Here is an 11,949-nt window from a genome sequence, read left to right on the forward strand (position 1 = left end):
TAGATTTTAAGGGGGAAAAAAACCCAAACAAACAACTAGTGAATGAAATTATATCAGGATGGAAGGTACATGAATTCAGAGCATGTGAGGATGGTGATTTCTGTAAAACCTGTGAAGACTCTTGAGAGCAGACTGGGTACATACCTCCTGGTGAGAGCAGGGAGGTGATAGCAATAGGTGATGCAAGGGCATCTCTGCACGGCAGAGCATGATGCAGCACGGACACAGCAAGCAGCGTGCTGCTGCTGTTAACAGACCCCTCTGATGACAGTGTGACCGTCACCATCTATGACACTACATAAACCCAGTAGCAGCAAGTGTCTGCTTCATTCATGCTGCTTCACACCTCTGGTGGCCTTTGTGCCATTCTGGTTTAGGTTGGCTGTAGTGATCACTGTCTTCCTATGATGTTTTTACAAGTTGTGAAATTGTGGAGTTCTCCTGTAGCATGTATAGGAGAATGGAAAACTGCAGAGCTCCAAGACAGAAGAAGCAAAAGTAAATTCAGTGCAGTAGAGCTTTCTGAAGATATTAAACAGTTTTAAGACTACACTAGTCTATGTAAATGAACACACCCTTTTTATTACTCAGGCAACCAAAGTGGGGAGAATGGAAACAGCCTGTTATAGGTAAAGCCAAGTGAGATGTTGCCTAGTAACTCTCAGCAGGGAAGCATTTAAACCCAGCCAGTTTAGGGGAGCTGATGTTCTGACTCAGAGGTTATTTTATCTGGAAAAAAATCTGAAAGCAGGAAAGCTCAATTTAACAAACATACGATTTGTTTTCCTGTTACAGCAAACCATAGTGACAGTGCTTGGGAGAATACAGAAGTATTTACAAACTTGTACAAGGAAGAACAGGCAAGGCATGTTTTCAACAAAAGCATCACTTTACTGAACGTATTTTTTGATGCTGATTTTTTCCCTCCAAATACAGTAAACTTCACATTCATTTTTATTTTCAGATTCTGAAATACACGAGTGGTAACAGAAGTCTGGAGATATTACACAGACTGTTACATTATTATCATATTATTTCTGTAAGAGGAAGTTCCTGGAGCAAACCCTACTTCAGCTCTGCTATTAGACACAGAATCAAAGTCATTGATTCAAAAGAAGAAAGACTTCGTGTTTCCACTGATTTCATTGCATGGAGTAGTTTTAATTAGGCCCTCCTTCACGAATTTGATTTTATGGGTTCGTGGAGAAGTCACTTGGCTCGGATAAAGGTCTCTCATATCAGGGGGAAAAAAATCCCTCAAATATTATTTGGAGATTCATGTTATTTTTGCTTCCCTTTAGAAGAATACTATGATTTTATAGAAGTAAAATCTCTGGCATGATCAGCCATGTATGTCTGTATTCCTGGGTGCCACAACTACTGCTCCGCATAGGCAAAGTCAGGTTCAGGAGGGCACTTAATTTCTGCAGCCTCAGTGCAGTTAATGATGATAGTTATGAATGTGAACTATTGCATAGATTTTTTTTTTTGTTAAGAAAATGCAATAAACAGATCAACACTTATATCATACTAACCATGAAAAGGCAGACTGCCAAAGATTTACCACAAAAATATGTATTTTATCAACACAGATAATAGCTGGAAAGCAAAGCTGCAATGACCTAAGTACCAGAATTTGAGTTCTGTATTAAAAGTGTGAGAGTTTTTCACAGGCCTGTTGCATGAGCAGTGAAAGGATGTTCTGTAACCCACAGAGATCCACTTCTCACTGACCAGAGCCTGGTTTGAAGTTTAATGAAACACTGTTGATACAGAACCTCTGCCCTGAAGGTGTGGGACTCTCATCAAACACATGGCCCAGATGGGCATCACAGTGCAGCAGGAATTACGAACCATTATTACCATTACAGTTTTGGACCAACATTATGCTGATACTTACTGTGCTATCCTGAATGAAGAAACTGGTATGATGAATTCACTGTTGAGTTGGGTGGGTGGGGGGGTCTTGGGGAGAGACTAGAAATACATCCTGGAGTAATTGCCTCTGGCCAGGGGGTGAATATCTGCCCCCAGACAAGCAGGTCCCAGAAAAGGAAGTCAAAAGATATTAATGCCAGAAAGTATGGGAAATAAATGAGAGAATGATCTAGAATTCTCCATACATAATGAAAGTTTCAAGTTAATTGAGACAGTCACTGTAGTTGCTTTTTACAGGTAAACTGAGGATTCCCTCCTTCCCTCCCCCTCCAAATTACTGGTAGAAAGAAGACTCAGAATAGCTATCAGTGGTTCATTGTAAAATTAGAAGGTTGTCTTCAGCTGGGTTCTTGAAAAGTGTTTGCTGGATATTACTGCAAACATGAACTGTACCACGATAATGGACTGCATGCAACAAACGCTTGTTGTGTTTGCAGATAATACCTAATCCTGCTAGAAGGGGCTGCAGTTCATTAAACTCAATTGCACACTTTTATGTCTTAACAGATGTGATAAACAGAACAGTCTCAGGGTTGGGAAGAAATGCTTAGCGGTGGCGGTTCTTTAGAAAGGGACCTGGGTGCTAGAGCAGGTCTCAATACAAGTATGGGTCATGGATTCGGGAAAGGTAAAGGTGTAAGGACAGGAACACCACCAGGACAGGAGTAGCTACCATGGAAGGGTGGCTTCTGTGCAATGAGAGAACGCATAGAAGACAGCTGTGAAGATGCAGGGCACCACCACCGCTGTGGAGGGAAAATAGTAGTGATCTTCAACTGCTGTAGAGGAAACTTGGTGTTTTCCCCAGTGTCTAACCAACAGTAGGAAGACGTGAAGGTTACAGCTCATTACCTAGCAAGGCTGTGGAGCCTCCATCACTGCATATTTTAAGGACAGCTTAAGCAAACATTTAGCAGGACTGAATTAGGAAACACTGACCTTGTGATGAGGTAAATGGGTGGACTAAATGTCCCTTCTACTGTCTGTTGTCACATACTGCAGTTCGCCTGAGTTCCTCTGAATAAATTTTCTGCCTAAACTTCAGCCCTTGGCTATACTTACACAACTACTCTCCCCAGTCACATAATTTTCTTCACCCAAACTGTCCATATTAGATATTTAGACATCTACTCATGTGTTTCATACCAAGAAGTGAGGTAGAGTGATTTCAGTGATACTTTAATTCTCACTGCTAGATTTAGGTATATTTATGCATGGGCTCAAAGAAGACTTATTTGTGAAGATTTGGGTCTTTGGGTATCACCTCCAAAATAAACATATCTGTTTGCAGACAACTTCAATTCTAGTTGATCACAACGAGTTATCTGGTCGTCTCATGATACCAGTATTACCTTCATCTCTGCCACAAGTATCACAAGTCTCAGAAAACGATGGCCATCTAGTTCCAGAGTTGTACTTCTTTTCTGAGCTACAGTGGAAGCAAGATCTTCGTCTTAATTAATAAGAGAGATGTTACAAAAAGGTCTATGTTTAATAAAAACATCAGCTTTTTTCCTCATCCTTGTCTTGTACTACTATTAATAGTATTTGGCATAGTAGAAGTTTTCTGACTAGTATCAAACTGCTGGAAGCTCTTTACCAAAGGGGATTCTCGATTTCCTCACAACAGGAGCTTTTCCCTCACTGTTTCTGTTTCACTGATAGCTTGGTGTTTTATAAAGCTCGAAAAAAGGTTTTTCCAACAGCTGAGCACATTGTTTAGATGAATTACACCTGCAACATTGCAGCTCAGAGCCTTGCCCAATACAGCGCAACCTCAGAGAAGAGAGTTCATGGAAAATGAGTAAGGAAAATAGCTGGGTTGGCCCATCGGACCATGCTCGTGTCTGATCACGGCTTCGGCCTGTAGTCAGCCACCAGAACGGTTTGGTAAATCAAACAGGGCCTTGCTCAAACCATCAATCAACCACTGACAAATCCTCACTTTTCCCAAGAGATAATCACAGCCATCAGAAACAGTATTACAGACTGTTAGCTTGGAGGTGTCTCCCGTTAGCATCCAGGATTACCAGCCCTGTTTGGGTGCACATTAAAACCTTGAGCGTATTGGAAAATATGATCAGAAAATATTTTGGGGATTTAGCATACAAAAATGAGATAATCCCTCCTATTTAAAGTTGTGCAAGTTTTGATAGCAATAAGTACTTTCTTCTAGCAAAGAGTGACCTAGTGGGACTTCGAGAGAGAAATGAGGACAGACTGACATACTACCAGGATAAGCAGTCTGGAGACCCACAACTGTCTCCTCCCGGTTTCCCGTGTTGATCCCAGTTAGAGGAACCTCATGCTCTTACTGGCATCTAGTGGTGGATGGAGACACCAACACCAGCAGCAGCTTTTCAGTGATCGAAGGGTTTAGTCTATCAGTCAGTTTAGAATTTAATGTAAAATATCTATTATATATCGTGTATGTTTTGGTGAGATATTAATACAATGAAGAAAAACCCAAAAATCTTACTTATAGTGCCTTTCAGAAAGACAAGACAAATGTGCAGGGCAAAAAGCTGAAAAAAATTCAACCCCAAGAACGGTTTTATAATTAACTGTACAGGGCTGTCTTTGAGCAATACTACCGTGGAAATAGAAGAGGATTTGCAAACATAGAATGACCAAAGGCTGATTTTTGTGTGAGCTGTTGCTCAGCCCAGTCAATCCACGAAGACATGTGAGAAATGTTCTCGCACCTCCTCCCCTGCATAAAACTGAGGAGAAATCGGAGACAGTCCCGAGGCAGGCTGCGCCGAAGCAAATGCGGTTTGCAGACTCTGCTTCTGCTTGAGAAGGTATTTAGGGCTCCAGGCCTGTTTCTTTCCAGCCAAAGAAGGCTCCCTGCCTTGCCAGCTACAAAACCACACGAACACTGTGCCTGCCAGCCACGGAGTCCCAAAGAATAACCTGGGGGAACTCAAATGTCTGTACATGACTTCTGCGTTTCCCTGATGCATACCTGTGCTGTTTCTGTTTTATTTTCGTGACATTTCGGTCAGGACTCTTCATTTTCTGACACAGGGATCCTTCTGCTTGTTCATACAGAGATACGAGGACCCTCTCTGAAACCTTGTCGAGTCAAGGAAGGTCTTTAACGCTTGGTGAGTTTTGCATCTGTCCTTGACTTCCGTCCCTTACATGCTGCTCACAACGCTTGAGTTTATTATAGATGTTTTCCACTGCTAAAGGGTCAGTCTTTTGAGCTGTTAAAGTAGCTCTCAACAGAGATGGTCTCTGTGTGGTTTTACTAACAGTAATGTCACTTAGATTCCCTAATAGAAACATTTTAGTACCCCAAAATATTGCTGTTTGAGATCATATTTGTACTTTGAAGTATTTCACCACTTAATTTATGGATAAATGGACTTCCCCTAAACATATGCATTAGATTAGCCTTCGACACACCATTCCTCCAGCACATGTCATTTACTTTGATCCCTATTTCAGTCGTCCTGGATGGAATCCAGATAATTCTAAAAAGTGCTTTTTGCTGTATGAATCTCAGCTGTAGGTTTATGGTTCGCTGAAGGTTTGAGATTTCATTAAAGCACCACAATTTGCTATCTATAAAGGCTAGGGGTTTGTTCCATGTATTTCCAACTCTTTCAAATGAATATTTGGTAGCAGAAGGTAATAAATCCTGGTATAAATGTATACACACAAGTATACTTTGAAAGAAAGGAGGAAATGCTTGATGTTTACCTGCAGCTAATGATCTAATGCATTTGAAAAAGAAAGAACATTTTTAACGCACTAGGAAATAAACATGATGAGTGAATTTCTTTTGAAATACAATTTTTTTTACCTGAATGTTAGCGTCCTCCACAAGGTAATGTGTTCATGGAAAAAATATTTCCAGACCATTTTACATGTTTAATAATTCTCAATTTTCCTAAAAGTTTTTTTCTGTAAGTTTTTTTTATTTATTTATTATTATTATTTTCTTGTATCAGTCTGTAAGGCTCAGCATTATTTTATGCTTTAAACAGAAATACCTATATTCTCTGAGAGCTGGATACTGCAAAAAGCAGCATGACTGTTTGGTCATATTGTTGTTTTTTTATTAGTTTAGCAGCAGAAGCAATTCCCTCCATTGCTCATCTCTCTTCATGTTGGCCTGTCAATATCCATTGTCTAGTATAAAAGGTGCCCAAATTGAAGGAACATTTGAAGGAACTGAAGGAAGTCTTTCACAGCTTAGTAATTTTAAATTGCTTTAATTTATCTGAATTTTCCAGAGATATTTTTAGGTTTTTTATTTGTCTTCAGAATATTCTGCAGTGCTGCACTAGCTTCTGATACAATTTTATTTAAATGCATTTATTAGCAAACCTCTATAGAAAACCATACATTTAAGCAAATGTTCATTTGCATAACAATAGTTTTCTGTACTTGGCCAAAGAAAAACTAACTGTTCACAATTATCAGCCTCCAATTTTACCATTTAATTGCTTAATTTAGATTTATTTTTAATACAGCCATTACATTTTTCCCCGCTTCTTGCTATCCAGACCTCTTGTTCCTTATCTTCCTGTTTGAAGTTCTGATCCGTGATGCATCCTTTAAAGCATTTGTAAAAATGGGCATATCAGCTGCATTCGATTGAACTCGCCATTGGGAGTATATAAAGGCTGTTTTCTAGATCCAAAAATACGAGGAACTGTCTTTTCTGGTTGAGCTACAGAGAACAGAACACCCTCTGCACATCCTACTCCCAGGCACTCTATTTCCTTTTTCTTAGACTTAATGAAGTTGCAAAGTATATAGTATTGTAAAGAGCACAGAGGTTAACAGCCAGGTTTGAAAAAATAGATGCCACCAAAAAGGCAAAAATAGTGGAATTTAATTTAGGGAACAAGAAGGGGGCAGGGGTGAAGAGGAGGTCTTGTCTCCCAGCAGTAAGAACATAACAACAGCTAGACTAAGGCAGACCAAAGGTCTCCCTCACCCAGTAGCATGAGTGGCAGAAGGTGGCTATGGAAAAGCACAGAACAGAGCAAACATACAGTGATACTCATACATAAACACAGGTACTTCGTGGCAACTCGTGGCTTAGAGACCTCTTAACAGAATTATTCTCAACCAAAAAGGACAGTATGTGCCGCAGGACAAAAAGGCAGACCCTGGTGTTGCAACCATGGTCTGCTGGCCACTGGAGACCCTTATATGCTCAAGAAAAGGGCACACCGTGTACCTGTATGACCACAGGCATCCTGGAAACCTTATGCATAGCACTTTGGCACCAAAGGATTGTTCTTCTGACCTACACTTTCTATTCCTCTCATGAAAAGACACTGCTCCTCCTGCCACCCTTACGGCGTTTTAAGGATGCTGTGAAATCTAAAGGATATTACCTGAACAGCAGGACGTTGCAGCACATGAGGTAGTATATTACCCGTTCTGTCTTACTCAGATAGGTCCCACTAAATGGCTTTTGAAAAAGGAAGAAAAAAGAGAAGTTAATAATGCAGGTCTTTAAAAGCTCACCATCTGGAACAAGCATGTAGGAATCAGATTCAAAACAGGAGAAAAACCATAAAAAGAAGGCTTCACAGGGGGCCTTTGAAGAACAAACATTAGTAGCCTAAAGAAATGAAGGGGAGGATGCCTTTGGATTAATAGCGAAGACTACCCCCTGCCCCCAGAAACTTCGAGACCAGTCAGATGCATAAATCATCCAGGTACCAGGGCTGGAGTCTTGACCTCCGAGGAACTTGTAACATGTGCAGGATCCCAAAGACCAGGGCTCTGCTATGGAGTGCCACAACTTCAAAGTGGCTCTACAGAAGAACTTTCCTCCTCCCTGCATGGTCTGGAATTGGGATCCTTGTTTTACAGGTAAGGATTTGGGCACGATTCACATGTTTTAATCCCACGGTGCATGCTCCGCACATGCAGAAGCCCTGGCTCCAGGCTAGGGATGCTGGTGCTCCACCTGCGACGCTGCATGGCCTTCATCACAGAAGGAAGCAATGTGCAGGGACAAGGTGAGTGGGTGACCTGTCACACAAGGAATAACCTAATCCTGAATATTGCATGGCCTAATCTACATATGGTCAAAAAAAAAAGAGACTACAGGACAAAAATATGATCATCTTCTTCCTCTCTGGAAAGGCCCCCACCGCTGCCACACAGATGGCTGAGCTGGCAGTAAAGTATCCCAGAAAAAAAAAAAATATGAAAAGAATGCAGAACATTTGTTCATCTGCAAACCAGCCTGGGTCAGAACAAAATCCACCTGGTTCAGTATGCCGAGTCTAACTTTCGTCCACAGGAAGGCAGGGGAAAACCTGCGAGGCAACTGAGTGAAGAGAGCTGCCCAAAGCAGGTTTTTCTCTGCCCGGCTTGCAGAGGAGATGGTTTATCCTTGGACAGCTTTAGTGCTTTTGCTTACCAGTTCAGTTCCTTTTTCTCTTGTAACATAGAATTGTTCTGGAGTAAATTTTTTTTTCCAGTCTGTAGCAACAGTTGCTTCAGCTTTCATAGTCAGAGAGCCCATGTCTTCAATTAGATCTAGAAAGATAATTCATATTATTTTTAAACACCATTTCAGCTTTGACTTTTGATGCTTTCCATCATCACCTCAATTCTCCCAAAGTTTCTATGGGTACAGACCGAGCACAGGAGGGCAGCTCAGGGACATAAGAGCCGGGTGAGTGCAGGACTTTGCATCTGCTTCCCATTCAGTGTGCTACCTGAGGAGAGCAGCTCCAGCACATCACTTGGGAAGCCTCTGAATGAAAATGGGCACCTACAACCCAAGGTACCATCCAGTCTCCCAGCTCTTTATTCTGGCTTGGGATAACTGCTGGTCTGCTGGGGCTCTTTCCTCATCCCTGGCTACTGCTGAAAGGTTTGGTGGTTTGCCTCTTGGAAACCCTCAGAACCAGAACTAACGCTCGTTTATGGGCTATCAAAGATGAGCAACTTCCACAGGCCTTAGTGAAAAGCAGTGCTAAGGAGCGCTGGAAGAAAGCAACACCTGCAGCTCAAGAAAAACAGGGCCACGATTAAGTGGGACACACACAACAGCAGAGCAGAAGTCACCCATCTCAGTGCAAACCCCCAGCAACGCCCGCTGTGAGTCTGTACACAGGGTGCAGCACCTTATGGTGGTGTGAGATTGGCAAAGAATTAATAGGTTGGCTGAAAAACAAGGAGTAAAATAGTTTCATTCCTTCCTAATCAAAAAGTCTGAGGTGGGAAACTACTTCCACGCTTATCTCCCAACAGCAGAGCATACATGAAGAAAATGGCAGCTCCTGAGTGACAAACACTTGCCTGGACTCCTCTCTTGCAATGCTGAGAAGTTGTGGATGCTCCATTTCTGGAAGTGTTGAAGGCCAGGTTGCATGAGGCTTTGAGCAACCTGATCTAGTGGAAGGTGTCCCTACCCATGGCAGGAGGCTTGAAACTAGATGTTCTTTAAGGTCCCTTCCAATCCAAACCATTCTATGATTGTATGATATTGGGGAAAAAAAGGGTCTTTGAAAATTACAGTTTAACTATAAAAAATATACTTTAGCCTGCCAGTTCAAGACAAATACCTACAGCAGGCTGACTTAACCCATTCCAACTGGCTAGAGGATACTGGGGACCAGAATGTCCTCCCCTTGCAGGGTGGCTGCTGCCCTTTCATCCCCCTCCCCATGTTTTGAGTGGGTTCTGTGTCTAATCCATGCGTTCCACCTAAATAATTGCACCTTATAAAAGCAATTGAGTAAAGCATCCACTTAAATACCGATGCAGCATTTGCAGGTAGAGGTCTCAATCGCTTCTTACTGAGAGGCGAAGAGACCTGCTTAAAAATCAAACGATCCCTGCAGCCATAAATACAACAAAATCCTGTTGAGGTGTCTGCTTGCAGCTGTTACAGGTTGTTTTTAAGGAGAAGTCGTCTAGCCTTTGCATGCAATAGTGCTTTTGCTCTCCTAAATGCATGTCACAGGCGATGCCCTTAGTTGTATCGATCGAGTAATTGCGAAGGCGACGTGCTGTCTAAGGGGCTCCTTGTTTACGCGGTGTGTTTTGCAGTCACAGCTGCTTTGACTTGGCCTATAAATACACCCATAATAGGCCTTGTGTTTTAGTTTGGCCTCCTGTCCTTACAAGGTAGACCTAAACACAAGTCCGTTTGCTGTTGTCTGCTTTTTTTCCAATAGCTCCATTTATGATTTGGAATTAGTTCATCATTACTGAATGATGTGGAAGTTGCTGCTTTGATTCCATTGGATAATGAAGCCAATAATGGTGCTTAATACAAAATAACTTTCTTTTTAGTCTAATTCTTCTAGCATAGTTTTAAAACAAAAGCTAAAATAGTGTTGTGTGATCAGTCTTGTGTATACACACCCTTCTTATTGAACCAACCTCACGTCTAAGACGGTGAGTTTGATGGCTGCTGAGGACATCCAGCACAGCGTGTGATTGGTACCATGGCTGTAATCAAATCTTCTGCTCAGGTCCACTAAACGGTGCATGGAAAGACAGATAGCAGCAAGGCTCCTAGATGATGGCATTCGCTGTCCGCAGTGGCAGAGGAGAGGGGGTCACACGGTTGATTAATGGCTTTGTCCTATCTAATAAGACACAGTGGAGTGAAGCCAGAGTACCTCCATAAAAATCCTGGAGATTTGATGCCTGTGAGTCCTCAGGACCATGATTCAGGATGGTAGGGGAGTGGGGCTGCTGGGCATGGAGGAGAGGGCTTCGCCAGGGCTCTCGGTGCTGGTGGAGGGCAACGTCTGCGCTGTAGGCAGAAGGACACCATTTTCCATATTCAGCTATTTTGGGAAGTGAAGATCAGAGAAAGATATTTCCAAACCTCTTCTAGCTTACCCCTGTGGCACCTTATACCAGTCATGTAGCCATGGTTTAGGAGGGAATTGGAACATGTTAGGGAACCTTTGGAGAGGAGACACCCAATTTGAGAGTCCAGTTAGGGCTGGAAAGTGATGGCAGGCGATGCTGTTGCTCCTGGGGCTCTCCGCCACTTTCTCCAGCTCAACAGTGGAAGAGAGGCATTTCCCTCTCATTCCTGGCCTTGGTCTCAGGCAGTGTTTGCTGCTGAGGAGGACAGGTAATCAATGGAGTTCTCCCTGAAGTATATGGGAAATGAAGGAGGGTGAGAGAAAGTGATTAGTCCTGGAACTTGCATGTTTTAATGTAATTGACATTGATTCACTAGTGTGTTTCTGAAAGACAAAATTCAATAAAAAATGAACTGTCAATATCTGCCTTGCAGCTCTCCGTTATTGGTACTATCTCGAAATGCAGCAATTTCGAGGCAATGGGAACTGAACCAACACGAGTCCGTTGCTGTGCCGCCTTCCTTGGGCTCTGGAGGAGGGGAGCAGGCGCCTGGGCTTTGCACCCCGGGGAGCGGTGGGAGCAGAAAGCAGTAGGCTCATCAGCCCTGGCCTCCTCATCCTCTCTGTTACCCAGTTCATTACAAGCCACTCCCTGATTAAAATGAATGTGGCGGTGGAAGAGACAGATCCCGTTCATCCCGACGGCCGTGATCCATGTCTGAGGTGGTGCGCCGGCAGATCGGATCCTCCGTTTTCCCCTTCAAGAGAAGCCCGACCTGCAGTCCTCTGAACTAGCCTGACAGGTCTTCCTCAAGCGGAAAACCACCCCCCCACCCCCCCGGCTGGAGGTATTTCATTTTTCAGATCTTCAGGGCTGAAAAACCAAATCATTGTCCTGTCATGCCTGTAATATTGCCTCCCATGGTTACAGCACATACCAAGCTTTGTAGCTAGGCAGAGAACCCGCCTGCCTTTCTCCCCGTAGACTGTTATAAAAGCCAATTAGGCTGTTACTTAATTTTCCTCTTTTTTTTTTCCTCCCCTATGCACAAGGGGAAGCAGTTAAAAGTCTCCTCTAGCTACATTATGTAAATTTTCAAGTAAATTCTCTCCGAATTGCAGTTCAGTGGGTTTATTGTTAAAAATGTCACCTGACTCCAGCAGCATACACAAGCTGCAGCCAGGGAAGGGT

The 11,949-nt window shown here is 42.8% G+C and overlaps 1 protein-coding gene across 1 annotated transcript; it reads right to left on the reverse strand.

Annotated features, from left to right (window-relative positions):
* Window positions 1-1,726: 1,726 nt before the first annotated feature.
* On the reverse strand, window positions 1,727-8,446 carry MSRB2 (methionine sulfoxide reductase B2). Its single transcript, XM_009991542.2, is given in 4 exon segments — window positions 1,727-1,834; window positions 3,220-3,367; window positions 7,302-7,378; window positions 8,342-8,446. Coding segments are annotated over 4 exon segments (438 nt in total).
* Between the last annotated feature and the right edge of the window lie 3,503 nt (window positions 8,447-11,949).

The sequence above is a fragment of the Tauraco erythrolophus genome, chromosome 7 (assembly GCF_009769465.1).
Source record: "Tauraco erythrolophus isolate bTauEry1 chromosome 7, bTauEry1.pri, whole genome shotgun sequence".
Classification (NCBI taxonomy): Eukaryota; Metazoa; Chordata; class Aves; order Musophagiformes; family Musophagidae; genus Tauraco; species Tauraco erythrolophus.